This window comes from Coccinella septempunctata, chromosome 5 (assembly GCF_907165205.1).
Source record: "Coccinella septempunctata chromosome 5, icCocSept1.1, whole genome shotgun sequence".
NCBI classification, from domain to species: Eukaryota; Metazoa; Arthropoda; class Insecta; order Coleoptera; family Coccinellidae; genus Coccinella; species Coccinella septempunctata.
Window position 1 is genome coordinate 32,813,395 of NC_058193.1, and position 18,013 is coordinate 32,831,407.

At 37.7% G+C, this 18,013-nt stretch overlaps 3 protein-coding genes and 1 long non-coding RNA gene across 4 annotated transcripts; 2 read left to right on the forward strand and 2 right to left on the reverse strand.

The window, feature by feature from the left end:
* Positions 1 to 199: 199 nt before the first annotated feature.
* On the reverse strand, positions 200 to 3,782 carry LOC123313624 (THO complex subunit 6 homolog). Its single transcript, XM_044898586.1, has 7 exons — positions 3,640 to 3,782; positions 3,098 to 3,348; positions 2,156 to 2,354; positions 1,520 to 1,626; positions 1,249 to 1,392; positions 980 to 1,060; positions 200 to 598 (listed from the first exon to the last, which is right to left on the reverse strand). Exons 1-7 carry the CDS (start codon positions 3,686 to 3,688, stop codon positions 239 to 241), a joined length of 1,191 nt encoding a protein of 396 aa, XP_044754521.1. The 5' UTR covers positions 3,689 to 3,782; the 3' UTR covers positions 200 to 238.
* Positions 3,728 to 10,638, forward strand: LOC123313627. Its single transcript, XM_044898588.1, has 18 exons — positions 3,728 to 3,943; positions 4,000 to 4,061; positions 4,127 to 4,241; positions 4,562 to 4,794; positions 4,862 to 4,952; positions 5,277 to 5,435; positions 5,489 to 5,712; positions 5,897 to 6,017; positions 6,074 to 6,203; positions 6,339 to 6,570; positions 6,624 to 6,833; positions 7,087 to 7,402; positions 8,323 to 8,630; positions 8,853 to 9,112; positions 9,267 to 9,453; positions 9,514 to 9,708; positions 9,931 to 10,235; positions 10,471 to 10,638. Exons 1-18 carry the CDS (start codon positions 3,728 to 3,730, stop codon positions 10,560 to 10,562), a joined length of 3,456 nt encoding a protein of 1,151 aa, XP_044754523.1. The 3' UTR covers positions 10,563 to 10,638.
* A 371-nt stretch (positions 10,639 to 11,009) lies between these two features.
* LOC123313291 (retinol dehydrogenase 13-like) lies at positions 11,010 to 15,084 on the reverse strand. Its single transcript, XM_044898109.1, has 4 exons — positions 14,889 to 15,084; positions 14,448 to 14,771; positions 12,743 to 13,062; positions 11,010 to 11,332 (listed from the first exon to the last, which is right to left on the reverse strand). The coding sequence occupies exons 1-4, from the start codon at positions 15,013 to 15,015 to the stop codon at positions 11,138 to 11,140; spliced, it is 966 nt and encodes a 321-aa protein (XP_044754044.1). The 5' UTR covers positions 15,016 to 15,084; the 3' UTR covers positions 11,010 to 11,137.
* Positions 15,085 to 16,607: 1,523 nt separating this feature from the next.
* Positions 16,608 to 17,361, forward strand: LOC123313442. Its single transcript, XR_006537740.1, has 2 exons — positions 16,608 to 16,873; positions 16,928 to 17,361. It is a non-coding gene; the product is annotated as an uncharacterized LOC123313442 (long non-coding RNA).
* The last annotated feature ends 652 nt before the right edge of the window (positions 17,362 to 18,013 follow it).

Here is an 18,013-nt window from a genome sequence, read left to right on the forward strand (position 1 = left end):
AATTTTGGTCTAAACTGTACCAATTTGGTAAGAATCCACAAAATTAAATAAGTGCCTATACTTGACACAAATTGATAAAAATCGTGAGAAAATTTCAAAAGTTATTGAAGATTGAAATTGTTCTGTTGGTTCAGAAGTGAAAATTCAAAATTCAAAATTTCTCCTAAATTTTGAATTTCTCAATAAATAAAACGCTTCGTTAAATTCATTGTCTATTCTTTTTTTTACATTCGAGGTGTTATTCTTTATCTTCGATTCTGTTGTATCTAACAACCCTACATATACCATCCAGTCCAGCGCACACTATGCTCGATAGCGTACTATCGATGGTCTTCACAGTATCCTGAACTATCACCCCAAAATCCATTCTTCTCTCCAACAAATTGTAAACTTCGAATCTTCCAGTTCCGCCGCCTCCACAAAGAATCACAGAACCATCTTTTCCGCCATTGAAGAACCTAACGCATTCGTAAAATTCTCCATCCAAGCTAGAGGCTCTGTTGGACGGAACCAGATTTTCTATGAGTTGGCCGCTTGTTGTGTCCCACAAATCCATACTTTTAGAAACCCTCCAGGATCCAGTTAGAAGAACATTTCCCTGAAAAAAGGGGAGACGAAGTCTAGGACAAAAAAAAAAGAACACGCAGATATAAGAGAGATCATTCATTTTAAACAGATTAAAATATAAATGGAAGAAGAAGAGAATGAAGGAAAAATAGCTTTATTTCTGACATGTAGAAGGAAGAGGAGTAGAGAAGAAGAAGGAGACAGGAAAAATGAGAGAACAATAGTGAGATAAGAAGGAGTAGAGAATAAAAATGAGAGAAGAACACGTAGAGAAGCAGAAGAAAGAAGAAGGAAAAAGAGAGGAGAAGAAAAAGCAGAAAGAAAGAAGGATATAACCTGAAGGAGTGAAGAAAAAAGGATTTCAACGTTTAGGAGATCTATATATAATAGTAATATGTAAGGTATTAGATACCCATAAATCCATAGCATCTCCACGGATATATGGACCTCTCATTGTTCTCACACTTTTTGAGGGTTCTCTTAGGTCCCACATCTGAAAATAAAATTTGAATACCATATCTTTCCATTATGGGGTAATCTTTACACTTCACCTAGAAATGATAAAAGCAAATTACATGTTTAAGCAGCAGGTTTATCCGACCTATTTCTTCAAAATTGCTCCTGACAATTGATGAAAAATTTCAAGAGAAGAGGATAAAAATTGATCTCATTTCGCTTTACCTTAACGTAACCGTCTAGTCCTCCGGAAAAAAATATATTGCTGTTTTCTGGGTCAAATTTGATGCAGTATATCCTGAATTTGTGGTACTTGCTGTCATCACAGTCGAAATTTCTTTTCCAGAATGGTTCAGTGGAAGATACAATCTAGAAGTGTTGATTGATTTGAGAGCAAACTTCGTCTCTTTTGGTAAAGGATAATATGTGTACTATTATGTTTCTGTATCTCAGGACATTGATCTCAATCTACTGACATGTGACACATAAGACTCACTTTTCCGGTATAAGCGTCATAAACCCTTAATAGAGCATCTTTACCCCCACTGACAATTCTAGTTGCTGCTGAATTAACATCTATCGAATTGATCTGATTATCATGTTCTGAAAAATTCACGATAATATGATTAGGACCAGATCAAAATAAAGTCCTAAATGTTGTATTTTTCGAAAGAAAGATGGATCGGTAGTTGGAATTAAATCGTAGTTCTTTCCATTCCAATAACATTAAATTGAGGAAACTCATTAACAACCTTTACCAGAGGAATTAGAGAGATATCTGAAGAAAGTTGGGTCTTGAGCTTTCCCAAGAATTGTCACCAGACAAGCAATATCGTTCTGCAGAATGACTTCGTTTTATCTCAAGTGTTACTTTGCCTATTTTCTCCACATACCAAAAATTGAACTTTTGAAACAGTTTGGGTCGAGATCCACATATCCAAAAAAATTTAGACATTGTAATTTTCTATTTACTGTTCACTGATAATTATCAGTATCATTCAGTGTGGAAAGTTTTTTGCTTGTGTATTTAGTTGAAGAAAACAATGGAAAATTCTAATGTTCACATGTAAAACTTAACGATTTAATTCCAATTTGCAATAAAATACTCATGCAATAAATTGCGAACTTTTACCTTTGGCCAAAGTGTGTTTGCATTTCTTGTCCGTATGTATCATGTCTATATGACCAGAGAGATCAGAACTGAGGAGGACATTTTCCATGTTGGGCATAAATCGAACGCAAGTGACTGCTGTGTTCATATGTGTACCTTTTTTTGGTTTTCGAAGACATATCGATATATCACTCTGCGTTATAACAGACAATCTCCGGAGCTTGCAAAGAAAATTATCGTTAGTGGAGATTCTGAATCATTCAAATGGAATATTTTGCAATTTAGACAACTGTGTTGTATTCTCATTGAGTAGAACACCTAAACAGACAATCTACCCACCAGGCTCAAAAAGCAGATTCCAAGAAGAAAAGTGAAGAGGAAACAACTAGAAGGATGAGTTTTTTCATATTTTATTCCTATTTCAATTGATGTTCATAGTGTAAAGAAAATCCTTCCTAATTCTTCTACAACTCAGGAAATCTGAACTTGAAGACCTGATTCTGATAAATTGGGCGCAAATTTCAAATATTGAATATGTGACACAACCTCCAGGTGGGGGTAGTAACCCTTATTCGTGTGTTATCACACAGGATAGGAGACTAAATAATTTGTAGGAAACACAGTAATCAATGAATCAGTGGGACTGAAAACCTAACCTTTAAATATTTTCTCATCTTAACTTTCACAGCAGCACGGTACAAAATGGTGAATGCGCATGTGAAAAATGTACTCTCAATAGAGCTTCTCACCTTGAATTTTTGGATTCAGAGCACTTATCGCCCATATTTCATGATAAATATCTCAAGACAGTGCAACCTAACACTAACCTATCTTACAAAAGCCAGAAAATAAGTTTTTCCTCTCCATTTCGAAGTCATGACATTTCAATGAAATATCATTGGGGTTTTTGGAAATATCACGAGACTTATAATATGAAAAAGAGGTTTAGACATCATCCCTTACTTGAACTTCTCCTGTATCGAGACCAATGGCGACAACTCTTCCTTTTGGAGAAATAGCAACGCTGTGAATGCCACAATCTCTACCAGCTATAGTTACTTTGCTCACAAGTGAAAATTTCTTTCTTATTGCTGGTAGACGCAATATGTTCTCCCCAACATGAGTCCACTTATTTTTGGTCGTTAAATTCAGGTCTGATTTATCTATGTCGAAACTTATACTGCTCACTATGGAACGGTACTTGACATAATGATCTGGAATTATGAGAGAAATTGGAAATCGTTCTTGAAAGTTTCTGGCAAAATTGTCAGAAGTAGAGAAGTTCAAGGCACTGCATCCTACTGCATTTAATACATCGTTAATGGTATTTTCGAAAGAATTTTCTCCATCAAACAAATAATTCGCTCGATAATCAATCGAAGCAGGTTTCAAAACAGTATTTTGTTCATATGCAGATTAATTGCATGCTGCAGACTGTTCTTTTTCAGGTCTTTCATGGCCAAACTTAAAGCTCCAGTAAAATGAGAATAATTCCCTCAATTTACCTTTATCACCATCATGATAGTGATGGTCAGACTTATGACTTCGACCCATTTCGCGAAATGGTAAAACTTGAATCAAACTCACTAAAATATGTCGACCCAAATCACTGAAAATAATGACGCTGCAAAAAAGTTAAAACTTTCCAACAGACGTAGCGCGAATCCTAGCAACAGCAAACCCTCTTTTTATAGATTGTTTTGCGTTTTGAAAGTTTCATATCAATTCGAACTATTTATCGAAACTGAAATCCGACAAATTTACTGTTCTTCCCAATATATAATGAGAAGAGGCTTTATTGGAACAGAGGTAAACGAGCAAAGTAGCACAGTTTCATGGTTAAACCCTCGCATCTTGTTTTCCAGGTTTATGAAGATTCTTATGACAGTGACAGTTGTAGTTTGGATCTAGATTTATTGAATTTGAAGTGAGAAATTATTTGGTAACGATACAAATTTGTTGTTGATTCAATCCTCCGTTTTTCGTTTTAAGGATAAATTATCCTGGTGGTGACTGTAACAAATTCAGGAACACTGAGATCTCCAGAAGTAAATGTGTGAATAGAGATAGGGGGGACAATCCATCCATAAGCAGTTCACAGATTCAGGTGAACCTCAACGCAATTCATATGTTTCAGTTTGAGAATTAATGATTTTCCTGAATTTTGTGTGCTTTATTCAGTTTCACATGATTTGGACAGAAAAACATTTAAAACTACTCTGCACATCTTGTATATTCCAGAAGGATTTCAGTCGATATAATCATGAAAAACCTAGGATAATCATAAGTTTTACTCTGGTCACGTTATTACTTCTCTAATTTTGATCATATCCCAAGCTTTAAACAGTTTGGAATGTTTGGATAACTCGAAAGTGAACCTAAGCTTTTTAGATTTCATCATTTCTAGTCTTTCCTTCTCTCTATCAGGTAAACCATCCATTGGAAAACTACAAAACAGGTCCGCCTCTACTCTTCAGAGCGCCACAAGGGTATTCCCAAAATTCTCGACCTTCTTTGGAAACCATAGTCGACCGGAGCAGGTCCAGTGTCCGGATTTGCGAAGAAAGGGTTGAAAAGAACGACTTCCTCTATCCCTCGAAGAAGAAGAGGTCCACTTGTTCCTTTGATGTTGAATTCGAGAAACCCGTCTTGAAGCCAATGTGAGTTCCATAGTGGAGTATACTGCTGGAGCTTGGACATTTTTATTGATTTCTTTTCGTTCGACAGTTCCAGATTCACTTATCGAGGCTCAGAGGAAATTCGACAGTTTCCTTTCAAGGAGACACCCAGTGGAAACTTGAAAGTGAACTCTGACCAGGTAATAATGATTCGTGTACATACCATCGCATTCAAAACACTGCATATCAACACTGAAATACATGCTCCCAATGTTATTTGTAAGTGTTTCATGGGAAGAAAGTGTTAAACATAAAAAATCAGGATTTGGTACTGATCTACGGGACTGTCACTTTGAGAGATAAGGTCTATTGAGGCTAAATTTCACCACTAAATCACAACACGTTGAAAGAGGATTTGGTACAGGGTGATAAACATATTCTAAGCCCTGCTTGTGGTCACCAAACGAATCAAATCTATCTCTTTCCCAAAAACCAATAATTTTCGATCATTTTTTTGAGCTCAGGTCGTTTACGAAACAGAGAAACTGAGCATCCTAGTCGCCAAACCAGAAGTGACCAAAGTGAAAATTCTTGGAACCAGAACCACTCAACAATCCTCCACAATGGCTAAGACGGAAGAAGACTGCTCCAAATGCACCGCCATAGATACCATCATGAGTCAGGTACCATTCTTACTGTTGTGACCCGTCCTTTTTTCACCACACCCTTTCGTCAGGGAGGTCTAACCACCTTGGGATCGCTGATAGGCAGTTCGCCAGTGCGGGCAAATAACGAGGCGGTAGAGTACAAGAGCAAGAGGACCAGCGAGATCCTGGATCCAGAATTGAACCTGGGCAGGTTGGGATACAGCGGCGGAGACGGCATCAGCTGGGAAAAGGTGATGCTGCCGGAAAAGAAGAACCTGTACCTTGAGCTGTATTCTAGGATTACAAACTACACGTAAGTAGACATTCTGACCAAGTCTGGTCTTCCGAATGATGGACTTTCTTCCTTCAGCTAGGAATTCTTATGCCCCATTCTTTTCCAAGGTTGTCAGTGCTCTCTACTTTAACTTTTTCTTCAAGATAAGAAGATGGAACGACCTCAAAAAGGACCACAGTTTATTTATGTCGATTCTTTTCAGAAACGCCGACTGCAAGGTATACATCGACAATGAGGAATTCAACTGCCATCTGTTGGTCCTTCAGTGCTACTCAGAACTTTTCGACGAGTACATAGCCGTCAAGAAGGTGGAACTTCCTTCGGTACATAATGTGAAAAAATGTTAAAAATCAACGATTTAGGATCGATTTTTTTTCAGGATAAGTGCAGCGCTAGTTCTTTCGCCTTCATTTACGAGTGGATGATAACTGGGGAGCCATCATACAAAGAGCTGAACAGAGACAACGTTCTGGATATATTCATATCGGCCAAATACCTCAAAATAAAAGGTGAATGAATTACTTGACCAATTCTACATGGAGTAGGTTGTGTTAGACGTTTGTTTCCATATTTCTATACTCTTCATCCTTCAAGACCTGATGCTTTCTAAAGTGCCCGAAGTACATGTCCCAAATCTTTTCCAGACCTCATGGAACAATGCTGGGCCTTCATAGACAACGTGGAAGTCTTCAGCGAAGATACTGCCTTCTTCCTGTACATGGACGCCAAATCCAAAGGCTACGAAGAGGTTCAAGAGCTGATGCTGCCCAGAATACAAGGTTTCTTCTTGATGCTCGTCAGCTCCCAAGACTGGTTGGAGCTACAGGTGGAGGATGTCAAGAATTTGCTCCAGTCGAACTACATCTGCGTGAACTGGTAATGGTTCTCCGCGTACGCGATCCAAGATATTTCAATCGTCTTTTCCACAGCGAGATGGAGGTTTTCATGTCTGCCGTCCGTTGGTTGAAGCACGACTGGGCGAACAGGGATAAGTTCAAGTACGAGGTTTTATCTTGCGTTAGATTCGGCAACATTGCTCCCTGGCAGCTCGTGGATATAAAGAGGAATCCGGAAAATCCAGACTTTATGGAATTGGCCAAGGATCCTGTGATCTGCAAGATGATCGACGACGGACTAGCGTGAGTGTACAGGATGATGCACGTAAAACGGTCCAGCTGAAATATTGCTGATGGAATTAGCTGTAAAACGATAAACCCACGATAAATGTTGAACTTAAAAGATGGACAACCAATTGGTTCATGTTTTCCTACTCATAAGTTCAACATTCAGTAGATACGTGTGGTAGAAAACTGAGCCAACAGGATGAGCATCAAAATGAACACCTATTTCGTCTCATCAAGGCAAAACGATTGATAACTGATTCATTTCCAGCTTTGTGATCATCAAATATTGGTACGGCCAAGAAAACGACGATTTCCAACATTGGAACAGCGTGTTGGGGCTTCAGGAGCCCCCAGCGAGGAACTGGAGCGGATCAGACAAGACCTACTTCACGTACAGGGAGTTCCTCATCTACCTGGACCAGTACAGGAGAAACCAGCTCATGGAGAAGAACAAACCGAGGATGATGACGGATAAAAAGCCGCAGGAGCCTAAAGCCTCTCCAGCAGTGACGCCCAAAGAACTGTCCCACGAGAAACTGTCAACTCCCGGGCCCACTATGGACGATTTCCTGAAGAAAAAACCCGTAAGTAACGCGAAAACCCCGAAGAAGGTGAACAACGTCACTTCCTAGAGTTGTAGTCTTCGGCTTCGGTTAAATTTCCAGTGATTCCAGTGTCTTTTACATCGAATGTGCGAATCTTTATGTTATATACGCATCTTTTATTGAGGTGGTAACTTATTATATTAACATGTTTATGATTTACGAGAAGGAATATATAATTCTGCATTAAAGGCTGTCGTTTTACATCTGAGGGGTTGTTTAGGCCCCCATAACGATTGTGAAGATATATTTTCTGATTTCTTTACTTTGAGAGATCAACTGACAGTACAGGGTGAGTTTTTGACTGTTGACTACTGTTAGAATATTTGTACGAGTCAAAGACTCACCCTGTATACTCATGTGAATTAATTTCGTTCATTATTCGGCTGCCTTGAAGGCGTTATTCATTTTATGAATCTTATGTCTTATGTTGTGGACGTTACCCAAAAAGAGGACACAGAAGCTTCCTTTATCATGTAGAAAGTGATTATTTTCTTCGGAACACATAAGAAGAGAAAACATATTTAGATATTTTTTTATTTTATCACTTCTTTCTTCCGTTTCCATCGCTTCAGAAGTGATAGGACGGATACACATGGTGAGTGTTTCTATGCCATCTCGGATGCACTCTGACTCCTGTTTGTTTTACAGGGTGGACCTTCAGTGAAGTGAAGTTTGTCATGTAAGTGCATTCTTCTTTTCTTGAACAGGATGAAAGTTTGTGCATTGTATCAATAAGTTATTATTCGAGTTCAAACTGTGATGCACTTACAATGCCAAACTTTCATTTCTCTTCAACTAAACTTCTTTTTAGATTTTGCCCATATTTCCACCTTTAAAAAAAGTTTTAATTGAAGTATCCCGGCAGAGAATTGCATATATAGTTATTGTTTCATTTTCAGACTACATTCGGGCCGACATCCATAATAGAGGCACCCGAGGAAGTCGAAGGCGAGGCGACCCGAGGCGATTCTGACGCAACCCGAGGCGAATCTATTCTCAGCCTCCGGAAGATGACCAAGCTTCGTTATACCCTAAGGAAATGGCCAAGGGTTCCCATGACCGAGAACGAAGCCGCTCTGATCATTCAGCAGGCGTTCAAACAGTACATGATGAGGAAAAAGAGCTTTTACGGAATGCTCAGCAACGCACCCAAGGATATTAGACTCTTGTTCACTGATTCGAAGAACGAATTCTTCAAACTGAACATGTAAGTGGGCGGAAGACCCCAGTGAGCACTATGCAGCCTTAATGCCTCTTTTCTCTAGCATCTCTAGCCTCTAGCATCGTTTCTTGTAGTTAAGTTCAGCATAGAGCCTCTTAATATCTACAGAACAAGCCTTCATCTGGAACTATCCTCCTTCCATTCGAAAAATTTCGACTTCTACATTATATCTACCTATATTTGTCTAAGCAATAGTTACTTTTTCAGGAACCGCATAAGTAAGAGCGCTCTTGGCCCGGAAAACAAGATTTACATCACGGACACCTCACTCTTTTTCGCCGAGAGAGAGTCCATACTCACCTTCGGAGGACTAGATCCTCATGCCAGCTTCGGGACTGGCAGGAACACTGGAAAGGAGATTTTCAGATACGTGCCGCATCAGAACCAGTGGGAACAGGTCGGGGAACTGCCCGAACCTCGGCAACACCACTGCGTAGCCTTCATGAAGGGCAGGGTTTATCTTGTAGGTAAGCAGGGAAAGCTTCCAACTTCTCATATCAAAGATTGCATTTGCGAACTTATCCTGAGGTAGTGATGGTGCAAGGATGCAGCAACAGTCTATTGACGATTTGATATATACCAGTAATAATTTATTATTTGAAAAACAAACCATTTGATCAGGTGGAGCTGATCCAAGGGATGACGACGTGAGAGGAAAAGCCATCGTGGTGGACACAGTGTGGAGCTTCGAACCAGTGAAGAGGAGCTGGTTCAGCGAGGGAAGTTTGAACATACCCAGGAAGAATTTTGGCCTCATCGTCCACAGGAACCATCTTCTGGCCATCGGTGGCCAGGACAGACAATACAAGTAAAGTTAAATCGGTTGATAACTTCCAAAGACATTTACTAACGTTGTCTTGCTCCTCAGAACCCTGGGCTCGGTTGAGATGTTCGACTCGAAGAAAGGAAATTGGACCCTGATGGCTCCTATGCAGTATACGAGGACGGGATTGGCTTGCGCCAAGTACAGGGGTGTTGTTTGGGCCGCAGGAGGCCTCAGCATCTTGCCGAAAGGAAACAGGATTTTGGATGTGGTGGAGAGCTATAACCTCGAGACGAATCAGTAAGGAACAACTCTCTTCTTTTCACAGAAACAACTGGGGAAATGCTCGTAACTTAACTGCCATTAATTTTCCATTGGAAGTTCTTCAGAGGAATCCTTAAATACTCTTGTTAGACATACACAAACTCTTGAATCATCAGTACTCTACCCTCTAGCACTTTCGCAATTCCAGAGATGTTTAAGGCATTCACAATATTCTTATCCCCACTTGCCTTTTCTCAGGTGGACGGAAATAACCAGACTGAGGTTTCCCCGTTGTTTCTTCAAGATGTTCGTCATTTACGACCGCCTCTATCTGGTCGGAGGTGCAGGCTTCGAGACCAAGAAAGATCCGACCACGTCCAGCATTGGGGCGATAGACATGTGGGACGTGAAGAGGCTAAAATGGGCTCACGCAGCCGAAATGGTCATTCCCAGACATGGACATTCGGTCTCTTTCATCGGTACGCAATTCTTGATCATTGGCGGCGTGACGACGATCTACATGAGGGCCTTAAATAACGCGGAATGTTTCTGCGTTCAGAGAGGTGAGAAAACGGTTCTAAAAGGTTCAATCTGTGAAGATAGAAGGTGGAATGTGTTTGAATGCGTTACTGGAATTGCTGGCATATGTAGACCGGTTTCGAGATCATTGTCCCTCATCAGTACAGTGTAGCGTTAAACATTCCAAGTTTGATATTTCAATATAAGCCCACAGCTGAATTGTTTTTCAGTTCAGTAGTTGGCGGTATCAATAAATCATTAATCATCAGAATTTTTCAGGGAGATGGGTTAGAGGAGTTGCCCCTTTACCATTGCCAATATCTGGACATGCTTCAGTCACTCTACCACCGGCCATGTTGATAACACGTTGATATTAAGAAGATTTCCATTGCATATAGGCCCAAATTGTTCTTTTCTGATTCCTCTTATGTAGTTTCGAATTCCCCTTTGTGATTTTTATAGATAAAATATTTCGTGCTCTGGAGTTTACGATCTCTTCATCGTTTGAAAGGATCGTGAATATTTTTACATCATTTTCACTCGAATGGAAAAACAATTTGAATGTGGAAAGTTTGGATTGATGCATGAAAATAAACATAAATGTGAAGACATTTTCTTGATTCCTAATAGCACGAAAATGATTATTCTCTATGTCTATGGTTACAAAACATTTCATTCCATTCGCATAAACATACTGATAAAATGACCATTAAAATCTTGTTACAAATAAACTTTTGAAATTAGATATGTTATTGCTGCTATTATCTATACTAATGTGTTATTCATACCCTTATTACCATGAAATAGAAAAAAACTCATTTCTTCGTACTGTATCGTTTATTCTTAGGGTCCTTTTGAACAGAATTTTTTTGAGGTAGGTGCTCAGACTTCACTAGGCCTGAGTTGAATATCAGTGCTGACGTTTTGTTAGGTTCAATCACTATTTTCAACTAATCCTCTCTTCAGGAGACAGCTTCACCAATTCTTCAGTCCTTTTCCATATCTCATCGCAAAATTTCTGATCCTTGAGAATTGACGGTTTGAAAAAGCGCAGGAGGTAGCTGAAATGCTGTCCTGTTTGATCTCTTAGTTCATCGCTTGTAACCACATGGAATATTGTCTGTGCTCCTCCGAAAGAATCCTGGAAATAAATCAGAAATATAATGCTGAGGATGTTGGAATATTGTTTATCAACTTCAAATTCAGATAATTTTTATGGATTCATTCAAAGATCTGTGAAAAACTACAGCTTCCCCAATGAGTTGGTGTAACCTTAAAAGATGATCAGAAACATTGTTCTACTATCCAGCTGGTTTTTTCTATACTTTGATCCTGCACTGCTTAGGAAAACCCTTTTCATCTAGTTGGAGCCCTGTATAAAAAATCGTATCCTCTTCATTCTTATGTCCTGAAGATCATCTTCTGATGAAAACACAGCTGGAAGCTTTTTCAATGTTTTCGAGACGCGTATTTCCCAGAAAAATCTTCCTAGATCTAAATTTGCTACATATTCTAAAAGAACCACTTTTTTTAGTAATAAATCTCGAAAATTCATCGACCTTGTTGCAATCGTTCGGTCTTGATGAATTTTTAACTGACCTCACCTTTTTGGGAATTTTTCGAAGGTCAGCTTTCGAGTCGTTTATCTCTCAATAAAAGTAACCGTAGATGGAAATGTGATACATATTCTGAAAGAACAACTCTTCTAGTAATAATTCTGAGAATTTCATCTATCTCGGCGCAACCGATCGGTCTTTACGAATTTTTAACTTAACCCAACTTTTTCAGAATTTTTCGAAGGTCAGCTTTCGAGTGGTCTATCTCTCGATAAAAGTAACCGTAGGGCGTAGATGGAAATGTGATACATATTCTGAAAGAGCAACTCTTCTAGTAATAAATCTGAGAATTTCATCCATCTCGGCATAACCGTTCGATCTTGAGGAAATTTCAGCTAACCCAATCTTTTTGTGAATTTTTCGAAGGTCAACGTTCTACTAGTTTTTCTTCCAGGAAAATTATAGTAGATATAAATCTAATACATATTCTGAAAGAGCAACTCTTCTAGTAATATATCTGAGAATTTCATCTACCTCGGCGCAACTGTTCGATCTTGACGAATTTTTAACTGAACCTATCTTTTTCAGGATTTTTCGAAGGTCAGCTTTCGAGTCGTTTATCTCCCAATAAATGTAACCGTAGATTGAAATGTGATACATATTCTGAAAGAGCAACTCTTCTAGTAATAAATCTGAGAATTTCATCCATCTCTGCGCAACTGTTCGGTCTTGACGAATTTTTAACTGAACCCATCTTTTTGGTAATTTTTCGAAGATCAACTTTTGATACGCGTATCTCCCAGAAAAATCATGGTAGATCTAAATTAGATACATATTCTGAAAGAACAAACTCTTCTAGAAGTAAATATTCAAAAAAATTCTCATATTAGTAGACCATGGCCCTTGCCAAAGACCTAGTTGCAAAGCCTTAAAAAGTTAGTAACGACACTTTTGAGGGACTTAAAAACTAAAACACAGTAACTGATGTTACTTACTGTTCCACAAATCGACAACACAACCCCCGTGACCGTGTCGAAGAACCGACTTTTAGCTATAACAGAAGCCCTTCGGAAAATGTCGGTTTTCACAGCACCTGGATCGACCGAATTGGCTCTAATACCGTATTTCTTGAGTTTTTTAGCGAATTCCTGAGCTGCCAGTACGTCGCACAATTTCGAATTGCTGTACAGATCCTTGAGGGTCGTGGTTCCATCCTTTTTTATCAGATTGAAATTTTCCATGGTGAGGTTGTTGCTGAATATGGAGATCGATCCCAGGAACATGATCCTCGCAGAATCGGAGGCTTTCAGGAGATCTGAAATATAGAACATAGATAATCTTTGAATTCAACACATCATCAGTAGGAACTCCATTTTGCAGTGTAACTTTATGGGGTGAAAGTGTATTGGCGTTTCCCTAAGCAAAGCTTAGGGCTTGTTTAGGTGCTATTGGTCAAAACTTGACTAAATACTTCATATTACTATACTCCATTCAGATTTATTTTAGCAGTCGGTTGGCCATGAAATAATTTTCTCAAGTTTTTGTAACTAGAACGAAGTAAGGTTGGCACTCATGAAAGGTCGCTAATGTCATAACGCCGTTGCCACAACTAATATCAATTTTCATTACGAAAATGCCGAATCTGATTGAAAAAAGAGACAGGGTTTCAGGAAATGCTATTTAGAATTCAGGTCCTCTCATTCAAATAGTTATACCCTGATATTCTAAAATCCACAATACGTCAGACGGTAGCGAACATATTCAATGTAAGAGAATTTATATAATGTTTCATCTGAATCTAAACGACTTATATTTCAGCTGAATATTTACACAATCAGAAAGATTGTGAATGTTGAGGATGACAAAAAATTTCTGAGAATTTTCTGTTTGAGTGAATTAATGCGAAAAGTTAACTACAGGATTTTCGATTAATGTCATCGTAGAATAAGTTCCCGAAAATTGATTTTTCTATTTTTCATTTGGCTTGTCCTATACATTGTGAATGTCTTAAGGTACCAATAAATACCTAATTATTATTATTATATCAATGTATTAAGATGAACAGCCACAAATACGCGCCAGTTGTCCTGTTAATTGTTTATTCATGTGAAATTTTTGTTCAAAGCTGAAGTTCATCTTGACTTTAAACTTCCTTTAATTTCTTTCACTTATATTGATGCATGATGATTTTTGTTGAAGAACTTAACATTCTTGTAATTATCTGTTAATTCCTTCGGGAGATACCCATTCCCAACCCCTGCATCATATGCATTTCATCTTCGGGTTAATATTTTTGAAATCTATAACTGATTTGACGTATTCAAACTTCAGCGAAAGAAGATAACGAACATTAACTCTTCTCAAGCTAGTACATATTATGATATTATACTGATCTCTTGTATTTTCCATGCAAATAACTGGATTTGGTATGCCTTCAATCAGTTTGTATAAACTCCAATTATGTTCGTCACATATTTTTCGAAGACATTCGACATTGTGATAAATTACGAAACAACAGAAACTTTTACGTAGAACGGGCAACATAGCCTTGATTTAAAACCCAAAAAATGTCAAAAATGTTTTGACAAGCTTCATAACCCCACATTTTCGTACTATACAGAGTGAAATGTGTCAAATTTCCATGGCCAACCGACTGCTAAAATAGAAGTGAATGGATTATAGGTAGATTATAGGTCTCACCTAGCAGGAGATGTGTCAGCAGGAATGCACCGAAATAATTGACCTGCATAACAGTGTTCAAGCCATCTTCGGTAGCCAATTTAGCTCCAACTCCAATGCCAGCATTATTGATCAGTATGTCGATCTTCTTTTCGGTTTTTTTCAGAACATTCGCGAATTCCCTGGTTAATTTGAGTGAAGAGAGGTCCAGGTACTTGTAGGAGATCTGATCGTTGCCAGTCTTTCGTTTGATTTCTTCAACAGTTCTTTCAGCATTGTCGCGATCTGCTATGATCACTCTGCAACCCCTAGAGGCTAGGAGGGCACTCGTGGCATATCCCAACCCTATGAAAATAAAAGAATCAGAATGATCTCATGAAATATCTAAGGATTTATATTGTAAAAAATCATTTCGACTTTGTATTAACCTAGGAGAAGAATTCTTTATGAACTGCAACGTACCTGAGTTTCCACCAGTTACCAAGGCTGTTTTACCGACTAAACATGTTAAACTATCAGATTTTCGACTAACAAAAAGCCTGATGCAGAGGTAGAGCGTTAAGAGTAGAAGAAAGACTAAGAGAAGCATTTTTGACCGAAGAAATGGATGGAGTTGATGATTTCGATTGCGATAAAAGTTGAAGATTGTGAACTCGCATCGAATAGAAAATGATGGCTAATTAAGAGATAACATTGAAACTGTCCAATTTGGCGGCAGTAGCGTAGATAATGTTTACGACTCCAGTATTTATTTAAAGCTCGAATATCACTGCTGCATTTAGCTCGTCATTTCAAATATTGAACGATTGGGGACAAAAAAAATTTGATTTGTCCCCAAATTTTCACAGTTAGTGTGGTGAAAGTTGTTTTTTTTAAATATTCATGTATCATAGTTTCTGAACATTCCGCTTGAGCATTGTGCTTTCAAGAAATGCATGACACTATGGTCAGAACCAATAGTTCCAAATTCATCACCTTAAAATGTTTTTGAGGAAGAAATTAGAACGCCTATGATTTATACATTCAAATCACTCATGATCGATAACCCAAAAGCGAACTTTCAAATTTGAATTTCAAATACGATAACAGGATAAAATGCGAATTCTCCAAAATGATTTCAAATAATCATGGATTATATAAGTTTGTGTTTTAATTCTTCATTGCAATTTTGAAAAGATGTGGCTGAAGTGTATTACGAAAGATTCATCTTCATGAAAGTATCCTCAAAAATAAAAAGCAAATGGGATATCCTGATTGATAAAGGTCCTTCATTTGGCAAGATCAAAATCATTCAGGAAAAGTCGTTTTTCCACTAACTGCAAAATATCAATTCGCTATGACTCTTTACGATAAAACTACACACAAAATTGGTAGCAGTAACTCATTATAAATCAATTTGTATTTGATGAAGAGTTAAAAGGAAATTACCTATTGTCCAATCGCCCTTGAAATGAACGAAATAAGGAAAACTACAATATTATCGTACATTTTCCTTTCAAACGAAAAACGATAACATCAATCCAGAGAGATATTTCGGCTTCAATTCGTATTCATTCATCAATCAGCAATTCCAGATAAAAATCTAGCCCCCAGGAATCTTCCCCATCTATCACTCAATATGTGTAACGCAACTTGTGAAAGTTTGTTTACTCCGGGCTTAATGTGTTTGGGAAATTCTATATCTGGAAAAGCGTGGCTGCTTCAGAGTACCCACAATCTAGTAGGTCGAGGTCAGGGCCAGGGCAGACTTGATCTGATGTGTTGGTTTTTGGTCGATTCTGCACAGGCGCTCTGAGTTTAAGGAAAAGGGAAAAAGGTTGTATTGAACCCTTCCATGTTCTTCACAATAATGGAGAAAGAGTCGGAGATATTTTAGCTGTTCGACAATATGATTCTTAAAAAGGGAAATGGGGTGGCAAAAATCTAGACCAATATAATTTCATTGAGGAAAATGTACCTATACAAGGTGTTACACGTTAAACGGTAATCTGGAATGTGAAATATCAACAAATATCATAAATTTCATCAGCCCTTTCCTGTACGATCCTACGTTCTAGTGTATGGGCTATTTACTTTTATTACCACAATAAATATTTATCTATAATTTCCCTAATTATTCCTCGAGTAGCACAACATCGAATATTCAGTGTTAAAAAAGAAAAACATATGCATTTCGTATATCTTATCTATATAATATGGATTATATATAATCTTTTCAATTTTATCATACCAAAAAAAAATATTGTTTGTAAAAAATATGAAGGTCAACAAACATACTCCCATAATTCACAGTAGTCGTGAATTGACCATATGATTTGATTTAATTAATTTTCCAGTTTGTTATTTTACTGTTGTTGAATTTGTGAGAGGAATTTGCTCAAATTAGCTTGAATTCCTTCGTTATTTTCGTTTGGTGTGTTTATGTGTGCTTCCTAATTCACTTACAGGTACAATATTTCTTGAGAAAACAACTTCCAACAATGATTCTTTCTATCCAACAGGACTTTCAAGGGAAATTGTTGTGGAAATCAGTGACGAATCTAACCAAACTCAATAGTTGCCACAAGTCTCAAGAAAATCCTTCTAAAATTACCACAACTGCTCACTCAATTTAAAAACATAAGAAAATCTTAAATGTTCAAAAGTGAGGAAGTTGTTCCGACGCTTGGGAAAATGACACAAGTATTCTCCTATGTAGTTCTTCTTTTACAAATGGTAGCTTTCATATTGATTGTACTGATACTTTTTTATCTTATTCAATTGAGGTATACGATGAGTGTTTTAAGTAGTTGAGATTGAATGTGTTCATTAGTGATCATAATGTGACACTATTTACATATAAATATCATTACTGGGTTTGTTATTAAACTCATTTTTCTGTTACTCAATCTTATCCACTGGTGATGACAGAGAAACCATTAAATTGAATAGTGCACTTGAGATTTTTAATTTCCTACTCAAATATCCTGCCTGAAACATACTAAAAATGTTGGGTTACTATTCAAAGTGAATTGAATTGAAGCAAAAAAATAGTTTAATATATTTTGTTCAATACTGGTACCTATTTTAATTATATTAATGATCGAAATCGATGTGAACAGTTCACAGATGAGGTTCTGTTCTATTGAAAATTCAATATATTAGTATATAGCTAATATTTTGCCTGACCTGTCCATAAGGTAACCTAGGCTATGGTCTCTAAGGAGTGTTGAAATGATTATGAATTTCGAGGATGGATTTCTTCCAAACAAAATTTAATGTAGGTAAGTGAAACTTTTTTTTTACTTCAAAACTATATAATCGAGATTATAATTCAACACAGTTAAAACGTCCGACAACCTTTTTATTGTGTCAGCATTTTCTGCCTGAATTTTTCTGGAAATTTCGAGAAAAACCGTTGTCTTCGCACTGTAGTAAGTAATGATACCTGCAAGAGTAGGTTATATTATATTGAAGAGGGGCTTTAGGAAGGATAAATGGCAGGCACAGTTTCTACCGGAAGTTACGTGGGTGTGTGACGTCAGAGATGGCGAATCCAGGGGTGTAGAGCCTGCAGATTTGCATGCCTCTCCAACAAGGCTTATAAT